Source organism: Mastomys coucha, unplaced genomic scaffold (genome assembly GCF_008632895.1).
Source record: "Mastomys coucha isolate ucsf_1 unplaced genomic scaffold, UCSF_Mcou_1 pScaffold18, whole genome shotgun sequence".
In the NCBI taxonomy this organism is placed as follows: domain Eukaryota; kingdom Metazoa; phylum Chordata; class Mammalia; order Rodentia; family Muridae; genus Mastomys; species Mastomys coucha.
The window spans coordinates 23931141-23958221 of record NW_022196900.1 but is presented as its reverse complement, the minus strand read 5'-3'; the positions used below and the strand labels follow the sequence as shown (position 1 = coordinate 23958221).

At 47.5% G+C, this 27081-nt stretch overlaps 1 protein-coding gene across 11 annotated transcripts in view; it reads right to left on the bottom strand.

Moving 5' to 3' along the window:
• The window catches only part of Znf618 (zinc finger protein 618), a 167343-nt gene that overhangs the window by 74682 nt on the left and 65580 nt on the right, over window positions 1-27081 (bottom strand). For all 11 annotated transcript variants that reach the window (XM_031377612.1, XM_031377615.1, XM_031377613.1 and 8 more), the window contains exon 2: window positions 4512-4555. In XM_031377612.1, coding sequence (XP_031233472.1) covers window positions 4512-4555 — 44 coding nt within the window. The remainder of the gene's footprint in view (window positions 1-4511; window positions 4556-27081) is intronic.

The window sequence follows — 27081 nt, the reverse complement described above, 5'->3', positions numbered from 1 at the left end:
CCCACTTACAGGCAGAATGATCCTCTTCCAATCAAGCATCATGTCACCTCTCCTTAAAACTTCTAGTGGCTCCTGATGTTGAACGCTGTAATGGCTGAAGTCACTGGTGTCTAACAATGGTGTCTAAGGGATGAGGAAGCCACACTGCTCTCTTTGATGTGACACCAATGCAAAGGACATGTCCCAGCCACAGCGCCTGGCACCTGTAGTACTCTCTGGCTGAACTACACTTCCCTCAAAGGACCGCCAGATTTGGTCTCTCTCATGTGCTTGGTCAAGGTGATGTCTCTTTCATGACTAATCACCGAGACTGAAGAGGCAGCAGCCTCTCCTGGTCTCCCTGCCACCCTCCCTGATCTTTCTGCCATAATGCTCATTAGATCCCACAAGCAGGTACTTTACATGTTTTTCCCACTAGAACCCCAACTTCCCAAGGGCGGGGCTTATAGTCTGTTGTACCGACTGCAGTATTATCAGAACCTTGGCACTTAGTATCTTATGGAATGAACGAATGAATGAATGAGGAGAGATCTGACTTTCCCATCTCCAGGACCCTGTGTACCTGTCACATCAAAGACACAGTGAGTGGCTGATCCTCTCCTCTCTCTGGCTGTCCAGAAGGTTTGACTAGATCACTAGGATCTTTCCACTCTGAAAACCTTCCATGGGCCAAATGGGCACAGTTCTTCAAGACAGCACACTTAGAGCTGTCTGCATCTGCTGAATTACAAAGCCCGCATTTCCTCTACAACTTTGCAGTTAAGGCCTTCTGCCCCTTGGAACAAGCAGCATTTGGCAGCTGTGGCAGTACGCATCTATCCAGCTGCTGTGGCGGTTCCTATGTAGTAACCTACCCGTCAGATCAACATTCATTCACCCAAGTGCTGGATCACTGGGCTTGTAAAAGCAGCCTGGCTTCAGTTGCAGGGAAGTATTGCAAACCACACTTGCCTGATCCTTAACACTAGGGAACGCTGCCTCTCCTTGCCACTCCCCCGCCCCAATTTAACTGCTAATGCCTTAGCAGCCCATGCTGTTGGTTTTGGGGGTTAGCCAGAGGCCCTCAGGAAAAAAATAACAAAATTGTATATGCTAGACCAAAAGGAAGGAGTGGGGATGAAAGGGCACTTGGAACAATAGAAGGGAAACCCTGACAGATTGAGTGTGGGCTGTCTATCCTTCAAGGTCATTTCTGCCCATGGCTCTCTAGACTCAGTCTTGACTTCGAGGGGAACATTTTCAAACCTCCATTTTCCAGCTGAAACCAGCTCAGTAATCTCAAATGTTCCAGTGTCCACTCTACCATATCTGGCCAGGATCCCACTCTCTAGAGACATTAGCTAAAGTGATGCTTTAACATGTCAGTCAATGCTGGGGACACTAAGCTACTCAATTACCACCCTTTGTGGTCATTTATAGCAGCGGTTCTCAACCCGTGGGTCGCGACCCTCTTCAGAGTCAAAGCCCCTTTCACAGGGGTCACCTGAGACCATCGGAAGACATGACTATTTAGGTCACAATTCATAACAGTAGCAAAATTACAATTAGAAAATAGCAACAAGAATAATTTTGTGGTTGGGTCACTACAACATGAGGAACTGTACTAAAGGGTCACAGCATTAGGAAGGTTGAGAACCACTGATTCAAAGGATACAGTTAGTTCCAATCACAGAATCACAATTACTGGGAACCCTTACCTTTTTCCAGTCTTTTTTCTGTTTTGAGATAGAGTCTCCCTAAGTTATTGAGGCTAGCCTTAAACTCTTTCTGCAACCCAGGTAGACCTTGCACTCATAATCCTTCAGTCTCTCAACCTTCCATGTAGCCTGGGTGACATGTCTAGACCACCAGGCCCAGCTACCCACTAGACAGCAACCGTGATCTGTAACTGGCTACGGAACTCTTAACTAAGCCCCTCTACCTGGAGAAGCAGAAAACCAGAGTTTTCTGGGCAAAGACACCAGGGAAGGCCAGAGGCAGCCTGAGACCCATCGATACCTCTACCTCAGCTTTCTCAGAGAAAACTTAGACTAAAACAAAGACATCCCTCATAAGGAGTTCCGTCCCTAAATATATGTGGTATAGAGCCCAGCCTGGTCAGTAAAGGATATCAAACATTACCCTTCTTCTACCCTTTTCTGTTGTAAGAATCAATAATCAATCTCTACATACCTCTTCCATTGACTATAGTCATGAGACTAGAGTCCAGCTGCTGCTATCCCAGCACTATGGGAAAACCCATCTATGTGCTCTGGTTACAATGACCCAAATATATGCTCTGGAGTGGGAAAGGTTAGATTAGATTTAGATATCTATTAGATGATGAGCAATAGGGATGATACCCCACCCCTATTGGAGTGACAGTATGGATGGAGCTTCATTTTCCTGCATGGCTGTGGACCCAGCACTTAGAACAGTGCCTGGCACAGAGAAGCCATACAAGCTGGCTGGATCCATCAAAACACACAGTACACAACACATGGCACAAGGCCTACCACAGAAGGTGCAAGGCAGACATGGAAGAAGGTGGAAACAGCTGACTTCCCCCTCACTTGAGTGTAGGAAAGGGAAAGGCACTATCTCTAGTACGTTTCAGGTCTGGCACAATCACTCCTTCTTCTGATGGCCCTAAGCAGGATAATTCCTTGCCATGGCCTCAGTGTCCTCACCTGTGCAGTGAGAACGTAGATTATAAGAATTCCCAGGACCCTTCCAGTCCTGAGCTTCTGATTGAAGAACACTTGCAAGAGCTACCACTCAGGCTAAGGGAGCCACTGCTTTTGAGGCCGTAGACTCACACACACAAAGTCTACTACCAGGTTCCAGGAAAGGCTGTATCGTGGGTACTGCTGGCTACAAGCTTCGCCACCAATGTTTATCACCAATGTTCACAGGCCTGGACTGACCAGCTCTGCCAACCTGAGCTCTTCAATTGTCAACTTGACACAACCTAGAATGGCCTGATAAGAAAGTCTCAACTGAAGAATTGACTACACTGGAATAGTTTGTGGGTATGCATCTGTGGGGAACTGTTCTAAGTTAACTGTATGGTAAGACCCAGTCCACTGTGAGTGGTACCATTCCCTAAATGGGGGGGAGGCAAATTGTATAAAAATATAGAAATCAAGCTGAGCACAAACAAGCGAGTGAGTGAGCATGTGTATTTTCATCCCTACCCCCAACCCCTGCCACCTGCTCTTGACCAGCTGTTTCAGGATACTGCTACACTGGCTCTCCCACAATCAACTACATCCTGGTTTGTGAGCTAAAATAAACCCTCTCTCCTCTAAGCTGTTTCTTTCAAAATATTTTATCATAGAAACATAAATTTAAAAAAAATATCTCCCCCTTTCTAGCCTATACACCCTGCTCCTGCATCAACTCACTTACCTGTCTCTTGCACTGTGTAAAATATCTACCTGACCCTGCGAGGTCACGTAGGTTAAAGGGACCTCCCTCTTGCTGTCATGATGCCCAGTTCACCATGCAAAAGGCTTTGGAAATAAAGCTGAACCTATTGCCTCTTTCAACTCAAAGAACATACCTCCCAAGGATTTCCAAAGGGTGTTCCAAGGAATATTCATTAAGTGGGCAAACCTCAATAAAAGGGTCCCTTGGTTCATGAGGTTTAAAAAAACATGACATCATCGTCCCTTCTCTCCTCTTTTCTTCCCCACCCAAGCAAGCACATAATCACATTTAAGACTAAAATGTCTCACAGCAATTTAAAAAAAAAAAAATTGGTTGACATTGTCTATTCCAGTGTTCTCCTGGTAAATCTGGCCATAGAAAGTGCCTTCTTTATCCCTCCTGCACCTCCTGAAACCACCAGCATTTTAAAGAACTGGTGTTTGGGGACCCACTGGCAAACTTTTCCACGTGGTAATCAAAATATGACCCCCGAGCCCAGCAGGTGACCCCTGACTGTATGCGCCAGGGAGCCCCCTCTCTTCTCTGTAGTTTACTTTCTTCTGCCTCCAAGGTCTCAAACAAAGGTCACAGGATCACTCGAGCTTTACCCAAGATACAGCTGCAGCACCAGTGCTAACCTTACCAAGTGCCAACTGGGCAACAGCACAGCTTGGGGCTTATGTCTTTCTCCCTCCTCTGGCAATACCAACCCAGCTCTCCTCTGGATTTCCTCTCACATCTCCTGCCAACTTCATGGGTAAGGATAGACCCCCTTGTCCAGCACATGAATAGCTCACAGCCTTGTTTTGGAGCGATGGGTTCAGAAAAATAAGCCCAAACCCAAGTATGTGGGCCCGGGGGTGCTATGCTTCTGGAGAATCCTAAAGATGCCATTATATCTGCAAAGCTCCCCGCTTGTGCTCACCCCAACTTTAACAGCCACTAGATAAGTTCTCCAGTGAATCATCACAGATGCCCACAGAGGGTGCATGGGAAAAACTGCCCACCAGCTCGTATACTTGAGGATGCATGGGTGCCTCTCCTCTTTCCAGTGGTTAAGCCCTGGGACAAGGAGGGGTGTGGTGTGGCGAGGGATGTACCTGTTAACTGCGCTTTTCCTTCCAGGTGTACTGGCTCCGTCCACCTGCAAAAGAAACCCAGAGCACCTCCATCAGTCACTGCAGAAGATACAGATTTTGGGTACCACTACCACCCTGGGTGGTGCACTGCTCCATCCCTCCAGGCAAGAGATCCTGTCCCCAGTGGCAAGAGGGAGTCAGGACACCTGCCTACTCACAGCTGCTTGGCCCTTTAAATCCAGTGGAAAGCCCACTGCCAACACAAGCCCCCACTGCCAACACAAAGCCAGCAACCACATGCCCTGGGGATGCGGCAAGAAGTAAGTAACTAGTTAAATCTGAGATTGAATTGCTCTGTTTTTATTTTCAGCTGGGATTTCCAATAAAACAGTGGCTGCAGATTTATTCCTACCAACCGGAGGGGAAAAATCCCATTATGTTAAAATATTCTGCCCCCCACCCTATGAGCAGAGGAAAGCAAGAGAGGGCCAGCTCTTAATCTTTTTATTTAGGGGCGAGGGGGGATGGGGAGATAAAGCTGACCAAATGAAATTTTCACAAATCTGAAAAATTCTGGTTCAAATGGAGAGACTACAGCCCTGGGAGCTGCTTCTAGTCTTGGGAAGCCTGACTGACAATGTCCTGGGGTCACGACTCTTAGTCCAGGACTCAGGAAGACTTTGGCACAGAGACCAAAGGAGGCCACAGGAACGTGAACAGCGCCGAGATCCTCCTCCCACTGGCTACAGGTACTGCTCTTCTTGGCTACCCCAAAATACCCGCAACCATATTAATTCAAGGAGAATGTGTGGCAAGTGCAAGAACATGTGCCCCAGTGCCCACTGCACATGCCCCACATCTTCAAGCACTCCTGGCAAGGTCTGTTGTACGCCTCCTCTTTCTATGATAAAAACACACACACACAGCCACCTTGCACAAACTCCCAAGTGACAACCTCCCCTCCCTCCGGTCAAGCCGTACTGCTCAAAGGTCAGGATCTTTTTGTGTCCAAGCTTTCTAAGTTGCAGAGCTGTGAGTGAAGGGCCAGGGACCTAATGTAAACACAGCAGCTTCCTTTTGATGTGTGCTTACGAGAGGTTAAAACCTGGCGAAACGACAAGGCTGGGGTTGATCTGAACACACCGTCCATACATAACAAGAGTTCAATCCGCTAAAGCCCATGTTCCCAGGTTCTCTTAAAACCAAACCAAATCAAAACACCAGGTAATCCAGTAGTGACATTCAATCCTCCAGGGTCACAGGCAAGTACTGGTGTCATTCCTGCTTCTCCACAGGGCTCATTCCTCCCTCTCAGCTCAGATCCAGAATCTGTTTGGTCCCTGTGAGTGTCCCTATAGGCTCCTCTTGCCTACTTCTCAGTGAGTGCCAGTGCCAGTACATAAGGATGTCTCTCCTCCCCCGTGATGCTCACAACTGGTCCCAACTCAAAGGCTAAGACTGTTTATCCAAAGTCCCACAGCTATAAGACCAGACCAAGGAGCCACCCTTCTCAGGAGCCACCCTTCTCAGCCCTAGAACCCGTTGTCCTCTGCCAATGTTTTGGAAGAACCAAGTGTCACGGTGGAGTTCGCAATCACCACACACAGTCAAACACACAGACACTTTAGAGACAGGGAAGCTGCCATGTACATATGGTTTAGAAAAAGCGACAGCTTGTGATTTCAGAAGAAACAAAGTGGAAAGAGGTCTGCCATTTCAAGTAAGCAAAGGAACTGGATCAGCTATGACCTCTTCCCTACTCCCTATTCCTCAGACTTGATACAAGGCTGCTTTTTTGTGTTTAGGTCCTACAAAGCAGAAGACGTTTGATCCTGAGAGGTTTTAAGAAATTGTAAAATTCCAAATAATCTCTTGCCTTTCAGGCTGATCTCTGGGCATGGATTTATATATTTCACAGACACGTTTAACATTGTCTTTTTCAACACAATTTTTAAAAGATTTATTATTTCTGTTTATGTGTGTGTTCATCTACGTGAGTTTATGTACACCACATGTATGCATGTGCCTGTGGAGGTCAGAAGGGGTTAGAGTTCCTGGAGCAGGAGTTACAGGGAGTAGTGGGCTGCCCTAAGTGAGTGCTGGGAACCAAACTCGGGTCCTCCACAAGAGAAACACTTTCTCTTAGACGCTAAGCCACCTCTCCAGCCCTTCCCATCACGATTTTATGCCAGGCTGGCTGGGTCCAACAGTGTAGCAGGAGGGGAGTATGGATGCTCTGTTTGGGCACATGTGACAGTCTTCAGCTGTTTCTTTGCCCCTGACTGGTGGCTTCATATAGCTGGAAGTCACTCCTGATGGTTTTGTAAAAATGAGTGACAAAGACAAAATGTCTCCAATTATTCAAATTGTTGTTGAGACAGGTCCTTGCAGAGAATGGGGCCGGGGTGGGGTGGGGGATGCTGGCTGGCACCAGGTACCAGAGCTGCTAAAGGGAGGATTATCTAGACTGGGGAATGCTCTCCCATTCGTGGTCATGTGATGGTGCTGGGAAAGGATGAAGGATGGATGGGCAATGGACATAGAGGGAGACTCCAAGACAATATGTCATTTTCACAGCAGCACATGGTAAGCACAGCTTTCGAGACTGGCATAGGCTGAGATAAATAAGGTCATGTATGTAAACGTATTCAGTGTGGACTGTGCAGAAATAACCAACAGCGACCCCAGAAGCAGTCACGTAGGCCAACACTGACTGAGCCTAGGAAACCAAGGCTAGGGAAAGAGGAATGGTCTGCGCAAGCCGCAGAACCAGCCTGGACTGCCCGCAATCCTGTGCTCAAGGTGGCAGCTCAATAGGTTCTACCACACCACTGACAACCCGAAGACTGTCTCCAATGGCACAGATGACACCAATTACAGTTTAGCATCAAGCCCAGCTAGGGCCCAAGTTGTTGTGACAGCTTAGATAATGTGACTGCTGTGGTCACCTGTCATCCTCTGCTAAGGAACTATGTGCTCCAAAGAGACCCCTCCTTATGGCTCTGGTTCTGTCTGTGTCTGACTGTGAACCTCAGGCAGCCTTCTTGTAAACTGACACTCTCAATGGGTCAAAATGGGGGCAGGTGCAGAGGGTAAAGCCAGTCCCCCCACTCCCTGCTTCCCCGCCCCAAGCCACCTTTGCCTCTCTATGTTGAGTTGACCCAACCTATACCACCAATGAGATATAGAAGAGACAGGTCCATGGGGAACCCTCCTCCTCATTCTTGCTGGCTGGGGGTAGACATGGCAGCCTTCCAGCCCCTATCTGGTACCCCACCTTCGTTCCCAGCTCCTCCACACGTCAGCCCCCAGCTTCTCTCCAGTACCTGGGCAAGGCTAGTTCTGGTTTCCTCCCTCCCTCCTCTCCCTTCCCAGATGCATGTTAAGATGTTCTTTTCCATTTTCTTATTAAGGGTTTTCTTGGAAAGAAAATATTATTCCAAACCCAGAAATTTTATTTCTAAATTTGTGCAAATGTAAGTTGTAAGACATTAGCTGCATTTCACATTTTGTGCAAATGGCAGAAACAGGCAATTCGTGTGCTACGGGGATGGGGGCTGGCCAACGATTTCGATAAAATAAACCCTTTTTTAATTTAAATGCTAATGCACTGAATTAAAATTTAATAACTGAGGAAATTGAAAAGCCGAGCAGGAATATTGGAAATAAATCCAAGCAGAAACAGCTGAAATTAAAAATTCTAGAGAGTGGGAGGACAGCAGCTAAGCTGTCTTATATGATTACATTTTTTTTTTCAGAATGAAGCAAAAAAAAAAAAAAAAAAATCCTATCTCTCGCTGGCTCTAGGGCAGTAAATCCACAGCGCTGTGATTTATTGCTCAATTTTCCTGAGGGAAAAGGGCTTTCTTTCATGCTGAAATATTTCATAAATTTCAAGCCAGCATAAATTCTTAATTTAAAAGTTATGGAGGTCACATTTAGTGCACGGGTACAGTTCCAAAATCTTAAAGGCATAGCAGCAACCAAAAAAAGAAAAAAGAAAGAAAAAAGAAAGAAGAGAAAAGAAAATGTAAAAAAAAGACAAAATTGGAGTAGACAGCATTTTTTTCTCTCTCTCTTTTCTTTTCTTTTCTTTTTTTTCATTTTGGTTTCAACTCACAAATTGAGATTCCATTCTTAACAATTCTTCCTGGATGGACAAAACTCAACCAAACATATGGATAACCGGTGTGTGTTTGGAGATCAGCTGTAGAAGACAGAGATGAAGGTTTAATTCAATTAGGAAAGGGTTTTTTTTTTGTTTTGTTTTGTTTTGGGGGGGGTGTCTTTTTTTTTTTCTTTTCCTTTTTGTACTGCCACTTGAGGAATTCCTAATAAAATTCCCTCCTGGCTGGGAAGGGGTGAAGTGGGGGGAAGGGTGGCCAATGTAATTGCTTCTCTTAGATCTCCAATCTTTTGTGCACTGTGATATATTCATTTGTTATACAGCTGTTCAGTGGCGGAAAGAATGCTGGGGCGCCCATAATTCTAAGCAAATCAATCAAAAATTAATGATTTGTCATGCTTGCACAATGGAGGAAAAACAGCTCCTTGGGTCTTTGGATGCCTTTCTGTGTGATAAGAGGGGTTGAAGGAGGACCACACATGATCCAGCACCTCTGTGAAGGTGGAGGGGTCACCATCTTGGGGTGAGCATGTTCAAGATGGCACCAGGACAGGTCCCTGCATGGCGCATTTCCATAGTGGTACCAGGACAGGTCCCTGCATGGCGCATTTCCATAGTGGTATAATTAGGTTCTTGGCTTTGCCATCCCCATCCCCCATGGCAACTTGAAAATCACTTCCTGTCTGGAGGACTGACTCGCTCCCCTCCCCCAGCTAGATTTAACTTGTCCATGTGCATTGTTCTCTCAGCACTGCTAAGACAGCACCACCAGCACCTCCCATCAACGCCAGAGGGCTGGGGCCACCCTTCTGGGTGTCCATGTGTCACTCCTCCTTAGCCACGTCTCCAGCACCCTGCTCAGGGAAAAGACTCAACAAATACCCCTGGATTCACATACCAACTCACATGAAGGCCACACTCTTAGGTGTCCATATGTATATGTATATGTGTGTGTATGTGTGAGTGTTCACATTTAGAGCACATGTTACCTCAAAAATTTGAATTAAACTTAAACTAAGTTAAAATTGCTCAGGAGAGGCCCTAGCAAGCCAAGAAACAGCTATCAGAGCCCCAGGGCCTGCCCAGAGGACAGTCCTATGTTCCTTACTATTTATGGAGGTTGGTTAGAGAATGTAGCTGCGTTAACATATCCCTTTTCTTCTCAACAGACAGCATAGCCTCCAAATTAATCACACAACCTTCTCCAACGAGCAAGGACTCAAGCTAACCCTGCCCTCATTGCACTTACAGTCAAGTGATGGATGGTAAGGTACCATTAGATGTAATCAGGAAAATATGTATCACTTTAAGAGTTCTATGCAGGGGCAGACAAAGGTAGAAATGTCAGGAATGCTGGGCACAAAGCCAAGTTGTGGGTTATGCACAGAATTAGAAATAGTTAGGGTAGGCACCACTGAGGAACACCAGGAGGAGGTGAAGGCCCGGCCATGAGGTATCTGGGTCATGAAAGGGCCACTGCAAAATCCACAAACCTGGAGTGTGCACACACAGTGCACTCACGACCAGCAAGGATGCTCACAAACCTGGAGTGTGCACACACAGTGCGCTCAGGACCAGCAAGGATGCTGAGTGAGAGAGACAAGGAGAAGTGAGGAAAAGTCAGCTTACACAGGGTCCTGAGAGGCCACTAAAGAGCGCTGGTTTTCTTACCCTGGAGAGCCACAAAAAGGTTTTGCCAAAGCAACACAATTTGGCTTCCACTTCAGAAATACTGCAGTGGCTGCTGCTCAGGAAACAGGCCCTGAGCGGGAGGCTGGTGAGGCTATGGGGTAGCGTCCAATAAGTGACGGTGCCTGGGATGTGGCAGCAGAGGTGGTAGGGAAAAGAAAGCAGGACAGGACTCCCTCAAGAAATGGGTGTGGGTTGAGTAGAGAAAGTGGCAAGGAAATTTTAAACAAAAACAAAAACAAAAAACCTGAAGCAGAACACCAAGAAAAAACGGATAGCTTTCTAGTGTCCAACTTTTAACAACCCATAGGTCACATGGAGCGTGAGAGAGTTGTGCCATGTGGCCATCTCACGTAGAGGAGATGCCACTATTAGCCACATCCTTCTGATAGTAAGTTACCCAGCAGTCATAGGGGCCAAAGAAATGGTTCAGTGTCATGGCTGCGAGCAGCTGGCTCAGTTCTCCTCACTCTATTCCATTTCCTTTACGCACTCAGACCTTCGTCTCTGAAACCTTGGAGTAAAGTCTGGCTCCAAGCAAAGAGCAGGACGTGCCTTCCTACCTCTGCTCCTAGCCCCACCAGGAATCAGGGCGTCCTTGCTTCTCGTCCCCTGGTCCTGAAAGAACCCATGAAAACAGGTTGACTATGCCGATGTAGATCCAAAACCTTCAAGTTACAAAAAGGGGTTCTATTCCCCAAAATGAAGTGTATTATAATCTTCTCAGTTAGACCACGAGTCTCAGACCTCACTCAATGGTTTACTTATACTGTAGTTGGGTTTCAAATTTGTGTCATATTTCCCAACCGAACATGGATGCTCTAAGCCACTGACTGCCCTGGATTGCAAGACTAAGGGGTGCGTAGGGTCAGACAGAGACGATTTGGCGATGAAGAACTGGAATTCAGAAGACTAGAAGCTCAGATGGGCTAAGCACCAGGACAGTTACTGGGGAACCCATAACAAGAACAGTTGAGGAGAGGGGCAATGGTGACTAAGTGACTTCCAATTGTCACCAAGGGCCACAGTTACCTCCAATGTGCTGGAAAGATAAAGGCTTCCAAGTGCATCCCTATCAACAGGGTAGGGTCAATAGGGTTTCCCTGAGGGAGGGAAAGGTAGGAGGGACTTAGAATGCCTGGAAGCAGCAAAAGATCTGGGGACGGCTGGAGCTTGCATAGGCTCAGAAACAGAAGCAACACCACGCCAGAGGCAGGGCAGAGCCAAGAGCACCACGTTGTCCACACTGCAGCCTTGACCTCTGGAGGGGAGCATCAGTCCATCAGTGTGCACAGGCTCTTACCAAGAGATCCTGACTAAACCTATAGATCACTGAGCTCCAGCTACCCTCTGGACAAGGATCAATCAACTAAGATAGAAAATGCCCCAATACCAAACAGGCACAAGGGAGCTGTTCAGGGAGCAGCAAAAGTTTGTTGCTACTTCTCAAAATTGAGTTCTGTGCTGCTAATAACTCCCTGCCATTCTTCTGGTGTTCGGGAGGGTTGGGGGGTGGGTAATCACCTATTTGCACAGACCTACACATAAGGGAAGAAGGTAACATACATGAATCACCTCTGATGGGAGACGTGGCGGCAGTTCCCCCACACTGCCAGGCAAGGATCTCCAGACTGCACAGTCCTGGTCCCATCTCTAGGGACTAGTTGTCATCACCACGACTTGGGGAGCCCCAAGTTGGTCCATGCATTCAAAGGTTAATGTGACACCTCCAGTTCTGAATGTGTGTTCATGCCTTCCTGACACAGGAGGATCAAAACGCTTCTAAATGTTGCTTGAGAAAGTGAGTTCTCCTGGGTCAGGGCCAGTGAGATGCTGCAGTTTTCTAAATACATTACATTTGTTTTATATTTTCAAAGGACAGCCAGAGATTGTATGGGGGCCCTAATCTATCTTTCGTGTTAAAGAAGGGCCTTCAGGAGAGGAGACACGGTCAGAATTCTGTCTTTGAAGTACTTAGACCAGACGGAGATCTTGAAAGCAGATGGAGGCTGAGGTGGGAAGCTCAGGCAGGGAAGAAATCACAAAACCCCTCAGGCTAAGGTCCACAGTGGGAAGAGGAACCCATAGGGCGAGACAGAGGTGGCCCCCTGAGAGTCAGCGTGGGCCATAAGGCCAACTATCTAGACAGGTCAAGGCTTCAAAGTGGTCCAACTCCTTTCTCTGTAAAATTAAGGTGAGGGTGCTGTGGCCACCTCGCCCAGGTTTGGTAAGGATGAGACGTGTCTATCAGTCACCTGCTCCATGCCGGGTCTCCCATCCACGGATGTGGTAGCACCATCAATGCCGCAGGAAGAGCCCTAAGGAAGACGACACGACAGTGCAGAAGCAGCTCGGGGCACAGAGTGTGCCCTGTTCTGATTACAATGGTAGCCTGATTCCCAGGCTGCAAGGTGACCTTGGAGAGTGACTTTCTCTGTCATCTGGAGGGGACATGCTCCTCTGGGCGCATCAACACTGCTGAGTTGTTTTCTTAAAAAGGGGAGAGCGAGAGAGAGTGAGAGAGAGAGAGCAAGAGAGAGAGAGGAGAGTAAGAGAGAGAGGAGAGTAGGAGAGAGAGAGAGAGAGAGAGGAGAGTAAGAGAGAGGAGAGTAGGAGAGAGAGAAAGAAAGAGAGAGAGAGAGGAGAGTAAGAGAGAGGAGAGTAGGAGAGAGAGAGAGAGAGAGAGAGGAGAGTAAGAGAGAGGAGAGTAGGAGAGAGAGAGAGAGAGAGAGGAGAGTAAGAGAGAGGAGAGTAGGAGAGAGAGAGAGAGAGCTAGCATCTTTTTCAGTCACCCAGTTAACCTCTCAGTTTACAGAAAAGAGTGAGTCATGTGACCAAATTCCACAAAAATTCTCCCTCTCTCCAGGTTTATGACTTTACAGAAAACTCCAGGAAAAACCTCCTGGAGCGAGTTAAAACCAGATCAGCCATAAACCTCGTCCTGGCACACTCTTACCAAGCCAAGACTCAGATTACTCATTAAATAGGTGATAAATATTCGCTTCAGAGCAGCAGGAAGTGGGGGAGGGGCATGCAAAAAAAAGTTTTTTTTTTCTTTTGGCTTCTTGGGGAGAAAAAAAAATCTATTATAAATACAGGAAGGGCTGTTTGTGAAGCCTGAATGAGATGACCAAGAATTGAGAGATAGGGCTGTCTTTAAGTGAGATGGGTGTGGGAAAGGTCACTCTCCAACACTTCAAGAGCAGGCCTGAGGCTCAACACCTGTTCAGCTGCCCAAATGACCTTGTTAGGGAAGAGGAAGGGCCCATGGCTTGCTGAAATAATGGTCTTGGTCTACAGTTTGTCCATTTGCCCAGTGGAGTGCCAGATAAGAAATTTCTCAAGCCCTCTAACACCAACAAGTGAGACCAGGTAGACTTGCACTCAAATCCTACCAGGAGGGTTAAGCCCTGTGGCCTTGCTCCAGTCACATTCCAAGACTCTGAATCTCCTTTTCCCCCCAGTATCAAGTAGAGATTAAAAACCAGCCCTTTTACAAGCCTGCCAGGACATCCTTAATTAGTCAGTGCTAAAGTGTTCCATGACCATAGACCTGAAGAGTCATTCTGATGGCACAGACGGTAAGATATAAAATTAACGTAGTTTTAAAAGAAAATCTTGATTATTCCAGCAAGACAGATTTTGTATAGTGATTCTGACCATGGAATATGGAGGCAGATGGATGGGTTTAAAACCCTGGCTCCATAATTCAAAATCTGGGTGACACATTAACTCGTGACTTCGTTTCCTTTTCTGTGAAAGCAAGGTAATAAGAGCGCTCACTTCACAGGATTCCTTAGGACTGACCCTCAGTGCAAAGCTCTCTCTCTACACAGCGCCTGGCCCACTGAGACCTACACACATAATGACCTCTTACTAAAATCACTTCTTAGAAGCAGACTTCATAAAACTATCATTGATTGTCCAGAGTGATGAGGCACAACTATAATTCAGCAGTCGGAAGACTATGACAAGGGGACAAGAGTTCAAGGCCAGCTTGGGCTACATAGCAAGACCCTGTCTAAAAGCTCAAAAGGTAGGTACAATGTATACATACGAATAACCGAGAGATAAGATACATTTTCATTGACAAATCAGGTAACTTCTTTTTTTCTCTAAACCTCAGTTTCTTCTCCCAGGACAGAGAATTTTGATAGAATGGGTTTTGAGGACTCTCCCAACTCTGGAGCTTCCCAACTCTGTTGTCCTTGTGTCCTGCTGTCTTGCTGGCTAGATGATTCTGACCAGAAAGTCCTCACCAATCACATGGACGACTTAGTCCGGTCCTGTTACCAGCCACACTGTAGACTTCCTGAGTGAGTGTGACTCCACCACATCGAGGGCTGGGGCTGTGCTCCATGTAGGTGGGGCTTCAAGAGACTCGTTGAAAACATAAATGAATTGTACTGCCAATACTGAGAGAACTATGGTTCTAACTGGAGTCTAGGGAATCATCTAGTCCAGGAATGGCAAGCTGGTTTTATTTCAGTGCCAATCTTATTCAATTAGTAGTGGCTGCCCGGGACAGTGTGTTCAGAGGATTCCACGGCCATATTAGACTCCACTAGAGATGGTTATGATCATCTACTGATGTCTGCAATGAACTAAGCTGAGGGTGGTAACATGCCCACACCTCTAAACTAGCCCAATATTTTCTTTGTACAGATAAGGATACTAAGTTTCCTGACCCAAAACAGTCTTTTCTAGGTCATCACAATGGAAGACATCTCAAGACAATAGAGCAATAGAGTTTGGGGCTTTAAAATTTTCCATTTCGTGTGTGTGTGTGTGTGTGTGTGTGTGTGTGTGTGTGTGTGTGTGAAAAAGCCTGGAACACATGCTCCAAGTCAAAAATCTTACAAATTCCTCTTACAAAATAACTCCTGGCCAGTCAACCACAAGCTCTATAAATATATCACAAGATCAACAGTCCAGGCTAACAGGGGAAGGAGGAAGAACTACTGTACTGATTTTTTTCAAAATCAAAATAGTTTCTCTCTCAGTTGGAAAGGAAGGAGTCCCCCACTTTCCAACAAAGCAAGGAGCCTTACAAAATATAAAGAAGATGGCAGTTCTACACATCCCAGTGGGTGCCTGCTGCCGGGCAGTCTGGGCAGTCAGACCATTTTGAAATTATTCTACAATTCTATTTTCTTCTCAAATGCAAATATAAAAAACAACTACTCTTCTGAATTCATTAGGACAGTTGAGATTTTTTACAACAGATTCCATAAGACTTCAGTGTCAGAGTGTCCAGTCAGGGCCATTCTTTGGAGTCCAGGGAATGGGCCAAAACAAATGAACAAACCAAGCAAACAAACACTTTTTTTTTTAAAAAGAGGAAAATCACTGTGGGCCCTTTTTCTTTTCTTTTTTCCCTTTCCTTTTCTTTTCATTTCTTTTTTTCTCCTTTGAGACTGGGTTTTTCTGTATAGCTCTGCCTGTCCTGCAACTTGTTCTGTAGATAAGGCTGGCCTCTTACTCGGGTCTTTTAAATACAGGCAATGTAACATGCAGCCAGGAGACTGAGATGAACTCATGTTGCCAAAAGTTAGAGCTATCTGACACAAGTAAAATCGCAACAAGAGCAACAGGACAGGAAAGGGGCGCAGAGGGAGGACTGCAGCCACACAGGAAACACCTCATGAAACAGACACAGAAGAAAAAAAACCTTCTCCTATTCCAATCTCCCTGCTGAATAGCCTATGGACAGAAGCAGTTGAAGGCCAGACAGCAAAGGCATCTGGGAAGTGTAGTCCTCTATCACACAGCACAACTAGGAAAAGATGGCATTCTTAGAGCTCAGAGAAGAGCTTCTGGGATCTCAGGGTTGCAGCTAGAGAGTGTGTGGAATCCAGCCATAGTCTACCTGTGGCACATGAGTGGATATGCCTGCATAGCTTTCATGGATATTTTAATTTGTGCCTTTTCTAAGAGCTTGCTATTAACCCAAAACATGGAAGGTGAGCTATCCCAACTCACCACCAGGAAATCCAAGCAGTCTAGAAGCATCTCTTGACCAGACCAATCACTACCCTCAAGGACAGAAGCTCTGCAGGTTCCAAACTCTTCCACCTACAAGCCCACTCCAGATCACCCCAACTTTTTTTTGTTGTTTAAGTTTGCTAAAGGCAACACCATTCCTACCACATCAGGGCATAGCCACAACTCTGGGAATCTCTTTGCCCTGGCTATTGGGAAGGCTTGATTTAGATACATTCTCTGAAAGACTGCCTCCAAGGCACACTTCCCACCTCCCCCAGTCACAGAAGCTACCTCCCTCCCTGTTTTGTTAAAGCATTTATGGCCTGAGCCATTCAAACAGTATTGATCAAGCAGCTGGGATACTCAGTCATCTTTTTATGACCTGTCTTCTCAACTGGACCATCCATCTTCCCCAGCAGGGGCCATGCCTTTGTATTCCCTGGGGTCCAAAGACAAGCACGTCTACACAGCATCCTTAAAGGGGAAGATGACTCAGGTTCTGGGAAGCCTGGATCTGGGTGAGGGAGGATGACATGTCCCATCAGCCCTGTGCATCCATCTGCTTAGTGAAGGGGGATTGCTACACCCATGACTTCATTCAGTTCACCAGGCTGGAGTCATGCTTTCCATGTCAGCAAAGAATAAGCAAGCTTCAGGTCACTTTACTGAAAGCCACACAATTAGGATCAGCACGCAGATTTAAATTCTCATCTTCCAAGACAAATACCAAGTTCCTTTCCTTTCCAAGATCCCACATCCTGTTTCTCTTTCACAAATTGGGTTGATCTGATGAAAGCATTCAATAGAAAAGAGGAGTTCATATGTAAGGCTCTCAGATCAATGGCCGGCCCAGACCACACTCTATGCAATTAACGACTCTATTGCTTTCACCGTCAGCATCCATACAGCCGTGTCCACCCATCCGGTAAAACAACCTATCACAGCATCTATAGTAAACAAAGTGCAGAAGCAGCGTAGTAGACTATGAAAAATCCCATGATTCATTTGAGCCAGGAAATTGTGGAAAGGCTGAGAACTTAACAAATAATGAAGACATAGTACGGTTCTTGGAAGTCTACCCCAAACACTGACCACCCTGCACCAAGCACAACTGCATTCTCCAAAACTAGGCTTGCAGCTCCCCCTTCCTGTACCCCCATAAGCTTCTCCAGTGCATGTCTCCAATGTAAAAGCTATGCCATGGATGCATGGCCTTTTGAGCCGGGTAACATGTTGAAAGCATGGAAAACAAAGTGCATGAGGTCATGTGTGTTAGAATGCAGGTTGCAAGCCTCCCTACTGGGTGCTAGCCTGCCTACTTTGGCTAGGCTGTATGTGGGGCTCTTTGATCACAATCACCACGTATGAATTTTCAGCCTGGCATGGGAAAATGAACATCCCAGCCACCTGCTCATGGCTTGGTCCAGACCTTTGGCCAAGTCAGCAACCACCCATCCCTCTAAGATTTAAAAACAGGGTAAAGATTTTTGTCTTCACTGTCACCAAGACTCTCGAGAGAAGCTATGTGTCTCGTGTGTCACCATGTTCCAGTTCTAAGCTGACACCATCACTACAGTCTTACCAAGTCCAAAATTCCTTAAGCTCACTTTAAGAAACTGGATCTGTGAATACCGGGCAAAAGAAGGGCAAAGCTTCGCACACAAAAATGCCCACTACACTATTTATGTAGGATTTGGGGGACAGCCCATTAAAAATATCAGCAAATACCTGCTTCCAAAGCCCTCAAGACAAGACGCTTGAAATTGATGGAAAGAACTATGTGAGACAAAAATGCTAAACTGAAGTGGCCAGAGCTCAGTTAAAACTATACAAACAAACACCTTATACAAGGTAAACCAAAACAAATGCACCGGGTATATGCACAAGATCCCCAAAGCGATTACCCTGTGCGGTGTAAAACTGAATGATCTTCCTCATCCTCCCTGCTTTATCCCTTTGCTGTTACTTGTGAGGAAAACCTCACAATACTCTAAACAACTAGGCTGCCCATCTACAAGGATAGGATAGGCACTGGGACAAAGCGACAGCAGTGTGTCATCTACCCTGGACTGAGACTTAGAACCTTATTAAAACCTGGTCTGGGGCTGACAAGACAACTTAGTCAGTAAATGTACTTTCTATACAGCTAACACTTGGAAGGAGAGAACTGACTCTCAGAAAGTAATCTCTGACCTCCACACATACATGAATGTCACATGTATGACAGTGTCCATAGAGGCCCGAGGAAGGTTCGAGATAGTTGTGAAAAGTCTGATGTGGGTGCTGGGAACTGAACTCGAGTCCTCTAGAAAAACAGTAAATGTTCTTGACTACTGAGCTGTGGATTAAAAATGGGGTCCCAGTGTCCTGCCCACCATAGGGCTAGGGCCACTTATGGAAGCAGATGCCCTGCCAGGAAGGTGGGCTGTGAGAAGCCAAAGGACCCCCGCTCCAGGGGTGGGGAAGGCACAGTCTGGGGTCCCCATGTGGAACTTCCGGAGTTAGCTCGGGGTCTCCAGGCCTGCACAGAGGCCAAGGACAATAGATTCTAGCTCTTGGACACCGCAGAATGTTGCAGGGGCCCAAGGGCAGGCTCTGGCCCAGGGCTGAAGGGAAAAAGGCAGAAGGAGGGAGTTCCGGCAAGGAGGAGAGTCTTTGGCTTGGTCTGCCGGGCGGGTTGCTTGGCTTGACCTGGCTTTTGGCCATGCTAGGAGTGCAGAGAGGACTCCACTGGAGGTTAGACACGCACAGCTCATGCTCCATTGCTTCAGCACGGCGGAGTCTGGATGAGAAGAGGCAGTCCATGGTTTTAAGGTGTTTATTGTAGAAAGGCAGAGAGAGGGAGAAGAGTAGAGAAGTAGAGGCTGGCCATGGCCATGAGGAGGGGGAAGGGAATGAGGAGAGAGGGGGAGCAAGAGGGCAAGAGAGAAGCAAGCAGGAAGCAGGAGTAAGAGTAAGGAGGGAGGAGGGAGCAAGCAGCTTCTTTCATAGTGGGCCGGGCCTACCAGGCTATTACCAAGTAACTGTGGGGAGGAGCATACCTGGCTGTTGCCAGGTAACTGTGGGGTGGAGTCCAGACTGAATACCAGGAGCTTGGGGAGTTGCCTAAGAGACTGATGGCCACACACCTCTCTGCGGGGCGGAGGTGGGGGACTTGTGGGAGACTGTAGCTGCGACAGGAGCCAGGGGCCCAGGGGGCGTGGCTGAACACCTGCCATTCCTCACCAGGTCACCCGGGTTCAAAGCCTGTGCTCAACCGGGGACCAGGCTGTCTGTGTGCAGCTCACTGCCCCACATTGAGCCATCTCCCTCCAGTTCCAGTTTTCCCCTTCTGAGATCTCCTGGGGAGCAAATCTCCAAGGTAAGTGGTTCTGTATATGATACACACCCTGGGTAAGTTTTTCTAACCTAAGTGGTGGCAGTCACAGCAGCAGGCCATTGCTAGTGTGCAGAAGACCCTCTGGAGTGCCAGCTCCCAGAAGGCTCGCTTGTCATGGTCATGTTTGATCCTATCCAGCAGCCTCACTATTAGGAGATACTTAATCACTGTGCAACTGGGGAACCAAAGTGTCAAAACATGACATGTCCTGCTTGCTGTTGGTAGAACTAAGTGGACTGAGCACACCTGTGGATGACAAACTGGTGCAGTCCTGTGGTCCAACCACACACAGTCCAGGATGGAATGGAATGGGAATGCAATCAGGGCACATTCCATTACATCCTTACCATGCCATCATGTGGTGAAGGTTACCCATGAACTAGTGTGGTAGCTTAGTGGACAGGATGCTTGCTTAGCATTTCAATCCACAGCACCCCATGAAGCCAGATACAGCACATACCTGTAATCCTAGCACTCAGAAACCGCAGGGCAGAAGGATCAAAACTCCAAACACAGTAACAAAGTATCCACGTTGCTTTCCCCGTACTTCCTAGAGATTTTAGCACTCCAACAATGTCATACACTTAGAGACTCAGATAGTCAAGTCACATGTCTCCAGTTTGAGCCCAAGCTTGTCTGGCCCTGAAGCCTACAACTCAATCAAGGCATCCCAGTTTCCCCTAAAGGAAAGAGAACACGAGCAGCAAGACATCACAAACTTCAACATAAGGAAACGCACACAGAGTCACTGTTGGATGTGGTGAGCTCCCACAGGACATTGGCACAGGAGAGCAACCACTTCTTGATGGGGAGAATACCAACACGTTTGGATGAAAGGAGAATGGCTTCCCAGTATGGCAATAGGAAAAGGGGCAGGAAAAAAGCAAGTTATCCTTCAATCTTGGATATGTTGAGAAGATCCCAAATCTTCCTAATGCTTCTCAGACTGGCCTTCATCACCTACCTTTTATGCTCCCTATTTAAGGGCCACTATCTTTGAGTGAAAGTCTGCGGACCAAATATTTCATTTCCTTTATTCCCTTCTTCCTGGTTTCACAAGTGTTGTAAAAAGTTAATGAATCTATAAATTGTTCATTGGTTTAAAAAAAGAAAAAAAATAGCTAATGGAATTTTTATGAAATGCCAGTTCTACAGAGCTGATGGCAAGCCCAGGGTTGAAACACCTGGCACCGAGTAGCCCAAATGGGGTACCACCAGGTAAAAAGACCGTCAAGGACAGGAAGTTCTACTGACATCTGTCCTAAAGGAAAAGTGGTCATTCTATTGAGATGCTATTACAGACACAAGGAAGATGACCCAGAAGACACTGGTTCTCCCATGGGCTGAGGCCAAAAGGGCAAAAGGCACTGTGCAAAATGGCAGCACATCTGAGACGGCCACAGCCACAGGACCACTGAGCTCTGCTCCTCTGGAAGTGTATACTAGACAGAGTGCATCCTGGAGAAGACACTCCGGGCTTGGTTGGTCCAAGGCTCCCAGCCAAAAATGCTGACCTGGCACCTGCTCTATACAGGACACTATCTACGGAATGTGATGCCACACAGCTGGTTCTGCTCCATCTCAGAAAGGCCCCCTGCTTCTTAGAGGCCTCCCCTCAGGTTCCCTTATCTCCATTTAATGCCACCACCCTGCCCCTTGAGAGCCTTCCTTGAGCTGACCTTTCTAATGCACAAGGCTGGCCCTGTCATCCTCCCTCACCTAAAGCATTGCATCCCGGCTCATCCTGGACTCTCACTTCTACCAAGGTGAAAACCACAGCCCTCCTCCTTCTCGACAGCTTCCGCTCTTCTCCAGCCACCTGTCTTCCCACACTATGCTCACACCTGACGTTCCAGCACACCTGCTGTGTTCACACCTGACGCTCCACCACACCCGTACTCCTACCCTGACCCCAAAGGCAGACTGTCTCCCCACAGCTACCCCATACCTGTACTCCTACCCTGCCCCCAAAGCAGGCTGTCTTCTCTGCCATCTTCCCAGTCTGGCTCTGAATAGCCTTCACAGCAGGACACCTCTGGGCTATCCTCACCCTGACCTATGCCACCGGTTAAAAACAGAAGTGGAGCACTTCTGATGTCACTCTTCCCAGAGGCTCCATGTTCAGTTGCCTACCTGACTCATCGCCTACCTGACTCATCGCCTACCTGACTTATCTCCTACGCTGAATGCAACCAGGAAGGACCAAGACTCGCTCACTAAGCCTTGGCCTGGCCCCAAGGAGACTTTCGGGCAAATGCTGAAATGGGTAGGTGACAAACCCACTCCAGGACACCTATGTCATACAACCCTGGGTTCAAATCCTAGGACCTGGGCCAATTCTGCCCAACCTCCTTGGGCTCCCACAACCTCCCCAGGAGCAATGCATAAACAAGAGCAGAAAGAAAAGCTTCCTCTTTCCTCCTTTGGCCTCCATAGCTTTATCTTCTTTCTCTGTGAGTGAGTGCAGTTCAGCCAGCCAGAATGGGCCAGGAGAAATGGGAGTCTATGGAAGGCCTGCCATAGGAAAAGCCACAAGCACACTTGGAAGAAGATACAACAGCCTAGACCAAGGCAGGTGACACAGCAGCAGAAACCAGCCCCGCACCTACCAGATACAAGAAATACCTGGAATTACAACCGTGGCTTTTAGTTTCCAGAAATTTCAGAGCCTCTTTCTCTTTGTTTTTCCCCTAAACTAGTTACAATTAGCATGGAGGGATATAATTACGTTGTTAGTCTAATTGCCTGTTTGAAACAGGATCTACGGGGGTTTAATGGAAGATTTGAAGGGGGGCAGATAAAATAAAAAGTCGTGGTAATCGAGGAAGAACAGTGTACAGTGACTTTCTTCTCAGGTGGGAACAAGGCCTCCCCAAGCCAAAGCCAGGGAACTAACTGCCTCCCATGTAGACTCCCTGGCCTGGCTGGGTGGGGAATGGCATAAACCAGGCAGCTCAACTTGGCTGGAAATTGATTTTGGAGATGTTGACCTAGTTAATCAGGAAGCAATCCTAGCAAAGCCCTTGCTTGCTAGAGCCTTCCAACTATTATTGGCAATGACACAATTACACATCTGAGGGCAGCAGTATTTTCCCAGGTGGAGTCAGCGTCGTGCCAGCTAACATGGGGCCTCTGGTAGGGCCTCTTCACTGCTCTAGGGGACCATGTAGTCCACTGAGAATAGAAGCCAGAAAGAGGCAGGTCTGAGATTAAGGTGAAGAGGAACATCTGTTTCAGAGAAAGGGTCTGAAGGAGAGGATCTAAGCACCTTGGTAATAGTCATTCAAGTTGGACGGCCAGGCTTTGGGATGCTGAGGAGCCTGCTAGGAGAATGAACTGGGTGATTCGAGATCTGTTCCCTCCCCAGGCCACAAAGAGGAAAGGAGCCTTAAGGGAAAGAAAGAAAGGCTCACTTCCTATTTAGGACTGCTCCATCCACGGCCCCCTGAGTTACGGCCCTTGTATAGTAAAGCTATCCCTGTATGACGGCTGCAGGGAAAACATCCCTTTTCTAGCTATTTTCTCCAATGTAGGTAGCATCCTAACAACCCACAGCTGCCTCCACGTGGAAGAAGCGATGTTCCAACCAGAGGCCCAAAACCCAGCAAGCTCACTCATGCAGTGGCCCCTGCATTCCAGGACTGGAGACCAGGAAGCTAAGAGTCCAGCTTCACTCATCCTACTACCCAGGCTGAGAAACTGACAGGGGACCACCTGTATAGCTGCCCTTCTGTTTCCACGCCTCAGACAAGGAGTCGTGGCCAACAGTTTCCACATGCTGAGAAGCAGGACACTTCAGTCATGGTAGTGATCATGTTGACCCTGGGTGTACCCTACGTCAGTGAGGACACAGCTGTTCCCATTAGTGCCCACTGGCACAAAAACAATACCAGTTTGCACTGTTGGGGGGGGGCATAGAGGGAAACCTAATGTGGGCAGAGGCCAGAGCACCCCACCCAGCTTCCTTGATCAGGGGCATGTGGCAGGGCAACTGGAAGGTTCTAGTAGGAATCTGTAGTGAATCTGCACTGAACTTTGGGGACTTAGTAAGATGAGCACCTTGAGAATCTCCCTACCCAGAAGAGCCAACAAGGCAACATGAGTCACAAGGACAATGTAAGTATCACCATGGCAGGAGTGCCACCTTAGTGGGGGTTCAGTCACTACTGAAGACCGCAGCCATCCTTCCTCTTGTGGCCGAAGATAATAGTACAGAGTACTTGTTCCTGACCCCACTATCTAGAGATAGAGGACCACTGATGTGAAGCATCTGGCTCCAGGAAGCCAGGTTCACAGACAGTTGTGCCCGAATTCAAATTCCCTTGGACAACACTAATCACTAGTAGAAGAAAATTCACTCAAAAGCCCAGGCCAGAGTTTATAGAGCTTTCCTCCTTGCTCCCTGAGCCTCTCCCCACCACACCGGAACATGTTGAATGGTAACAATGAGTAATGAAGTCTCATCCGGCAGGGAGACAGGAGATGTCAACTCTCAAAATATAAGGACTTGAGGAGCATACTATAAGGGAGCAAAATATAAGGACAGTGAGGCAGAAGCTCCCCAGGAGGCACGCCTTTCTGCAATCATCCCCTCAGGACAGGCTGTGAGTCCGGCTCTGAACAAGCAGGCACCTGCCAGACACAGAGAAGAATGAGCAGCCACTTGTTGGTCTCAGATGACCAACCTGTGTGTGAGGTCGCCCTCGGCTTTGAGGCTAGATTCTAGCAAGGTTGTGAGAGGCCATGACTAGAGACGGACATGATTCACTGTCTCCAACTCCCAGTTCCTACGTCTGGATGGGTGCTGTCAAGCTCTCAAAGAAGATGGAAAACAAGCATGCGGCCATTCAATTAACACAGTGGTGTGCCCTCCACCTTGCTCTGGTAATTACACACAAGGTTGGACTGCCTTCATTGCTCTAGCTCTAGGTAAGGTGTGTGCCATCAGGGAACAAAGGTGAGGTGTCATAAAGGAGCAAAGGACTCTTTAAGAACTCATGGCAAGTCTGAGGACTCTGTTTCCTCGACAAACAAATTCTAGACTCATCACCAAAAATTCATCCGAACCTTTCTTCAGTGGCTTCCCTCACCCCATTTCACTAATTGCACTGAGTTGCATTTTTTTCCCTCCATAAATTTAATTAACTTGCTACATGACCTTGGGTTAGAGAAGCCACCGCTTCCCCTTCAAACTCAGTTTCCCTCCCTGTAAAACAAGAGCAGAGCTAAAACTCTCTTGGCTCACTTACAGCTAGAACATCCCAGAATTCTGAGCCAGGGATAAGCCCATGACCTTGATATTACAGGCGACTGCAGCTGGAGGCTCCCTGGAGTGCCAAGACCCTCCCACTCAGAATAGCCGGGGCCTGGCAATGGTGCCAGTTCTCAAGGTCCTGTCTCATTCTGAATGGACAGGAAGGGCCACCTAACCCGGTGAGGAGTCTTCTCCATCCCCACAGGATCCCAAGGTCCCAGTCTGTTTCTGGCCTGTCAGTGTAGCGGCTAGGCCATGGGATTCAGAGAGACTCCAGATCAGAGTCTGGATCCAGAGCATAAGCGTGAGGCTGAAATTGTAATAATAATAACTGACATTTATATCACGCCTTTCATCCCCAAATCCCAAATTAATTAACTTTTTACGAGACATTTTTAAACTAGTGCCATTTAATAAAATTCTATTAGGAGAAGTCTTTTTTTTTTCCCCAGCCCTATATTTTTTATTAACAGCCACCAAAAATATAATTTACAGGCAACTGAAAGCCAGTCAAGAGAGGGAGAGGGACGGTTCTGTCAAAATCGAAGCAGGAAGGCCAGTGCTGGCTGAAAGAGCTGGGCTCCTGATCTTGCTGTCATGGGTGGACTCTAGGTGGGGGTGGGGTGTGGTCCCATAGGCCTAGGTTACTCCACAGAATTGATCCAGCCCAACGTCATTCATGTCATTCATTTCCTATGTATTGATCATCAGTTTTCAGTAGCCACCTCTCTAGCTGCTGTGGAGACTCCAGAGAACAAAGAATGCAAGGCCCTTTCGTTGTTGGAATGCACAGACCAAGGGTGAGAGAGGCATTTGAGAGCTAGCTAATCACTACTGCAGTAGGTGCTGAGAATGAAGACCCCTTCTCTTAATCACATCATCCAATATGGGTACTGGAGACGGGGGCGTGGAGGTGAGCAAACGCCACCCTGGAAAACGGCTACTGAAAGATGGTTCAGCAAGGGCTAGACAGCTGGAGGGAAGAACCCAATCCAGGTGTTGGAGGGCTCTAAAGCTGGAAGGGACACTCAGGGGGAGACACTGGGAGGGAAGGGAGAGATGGGGCTAGAAGGGTGAGTGAGCCAAGAAGAGGGCCTGACAGGGATTCAAACAGGCAAGAAGCAGGGTGACACATGTCCTCCTACATAGCTGGTCCCTTGGAATTTTGGGCCTTCCCACATCTGTACAGCATCCTTCCTCATGTGCACTGTTACAGCCACACTGTCCAACATGGTCGCCACGTGGCTAGTATGCTGTTGTCATGGGGCTCATTCCCAAACTGACATGCACCATCCTTGGGAAACACGGACTGATTCTGGAGATGCTCTAAAAGATAAGAAGCCTATCCTACCTTCGTAAGAACCTTTATTATTATTACATGTTGGAAGATAACCCGTGGAGATGCTAGGTTACATGAAATATGTTATTCAAATTAATTTCACCTGTGTCGTTTTTCCCCTTTTTTTCAATCCGGCCACTAGAAAATTTAAAGTGACATCACAGCTTGCACTGCATCTCTGCAAGGCAGCTGTGTGATCTGTGTTTAAGAACAAAGGCTTTTTAAAATGAAAATGTAGCTACCTAGCACAGGGGGAGGTAGCAGCAGGTGCTCCTCCAGGGTTGGCTGAGGCCTGAGCCTATTTCTCTGATCCTCTTCTCAGTCTTCAACACAGCTAGGGAGAAGAAAAGGGAGACATTCCAGCAGGTTCCAACGGTAGGAGACTGAGCAGGGGTCACTAAGAGGCCATCGCATCTCCACTATCCCCCATCACACCTGTCAATCAGACTTATCGATGAAAACATGCTAAAAGAAAACCAAAAAAATATGACCACCCCTCTCCTTAGTTTTCCTTTAAGCTTTTAGAAACAGTCTCACTCTGTAGTCCAGGGTAGTCTAGAACTCACTGGGTCGTCCAGGTTGATTTGGATTTCAAGGGACATTGCCATCTTAGGCTGGCTCAGTCTTTCTCTCTTTCTCTCTCTTTCTCTCTCTCTTTCTCTCTCTCTCTCCCTCTCTGTCTCTCTCTGTCTCTGTCTCTCTCTCTGCCTCTGTCTCTCTCTGTCTCTCTCTGTCTCTCTCTGTCTCTCTCTGTCTCTGTCTCTCTCTCTCTGCCCCTCTCTCTCTCTGCCTCTCTCTCTCTCTGCCTCTCTCTCTCTC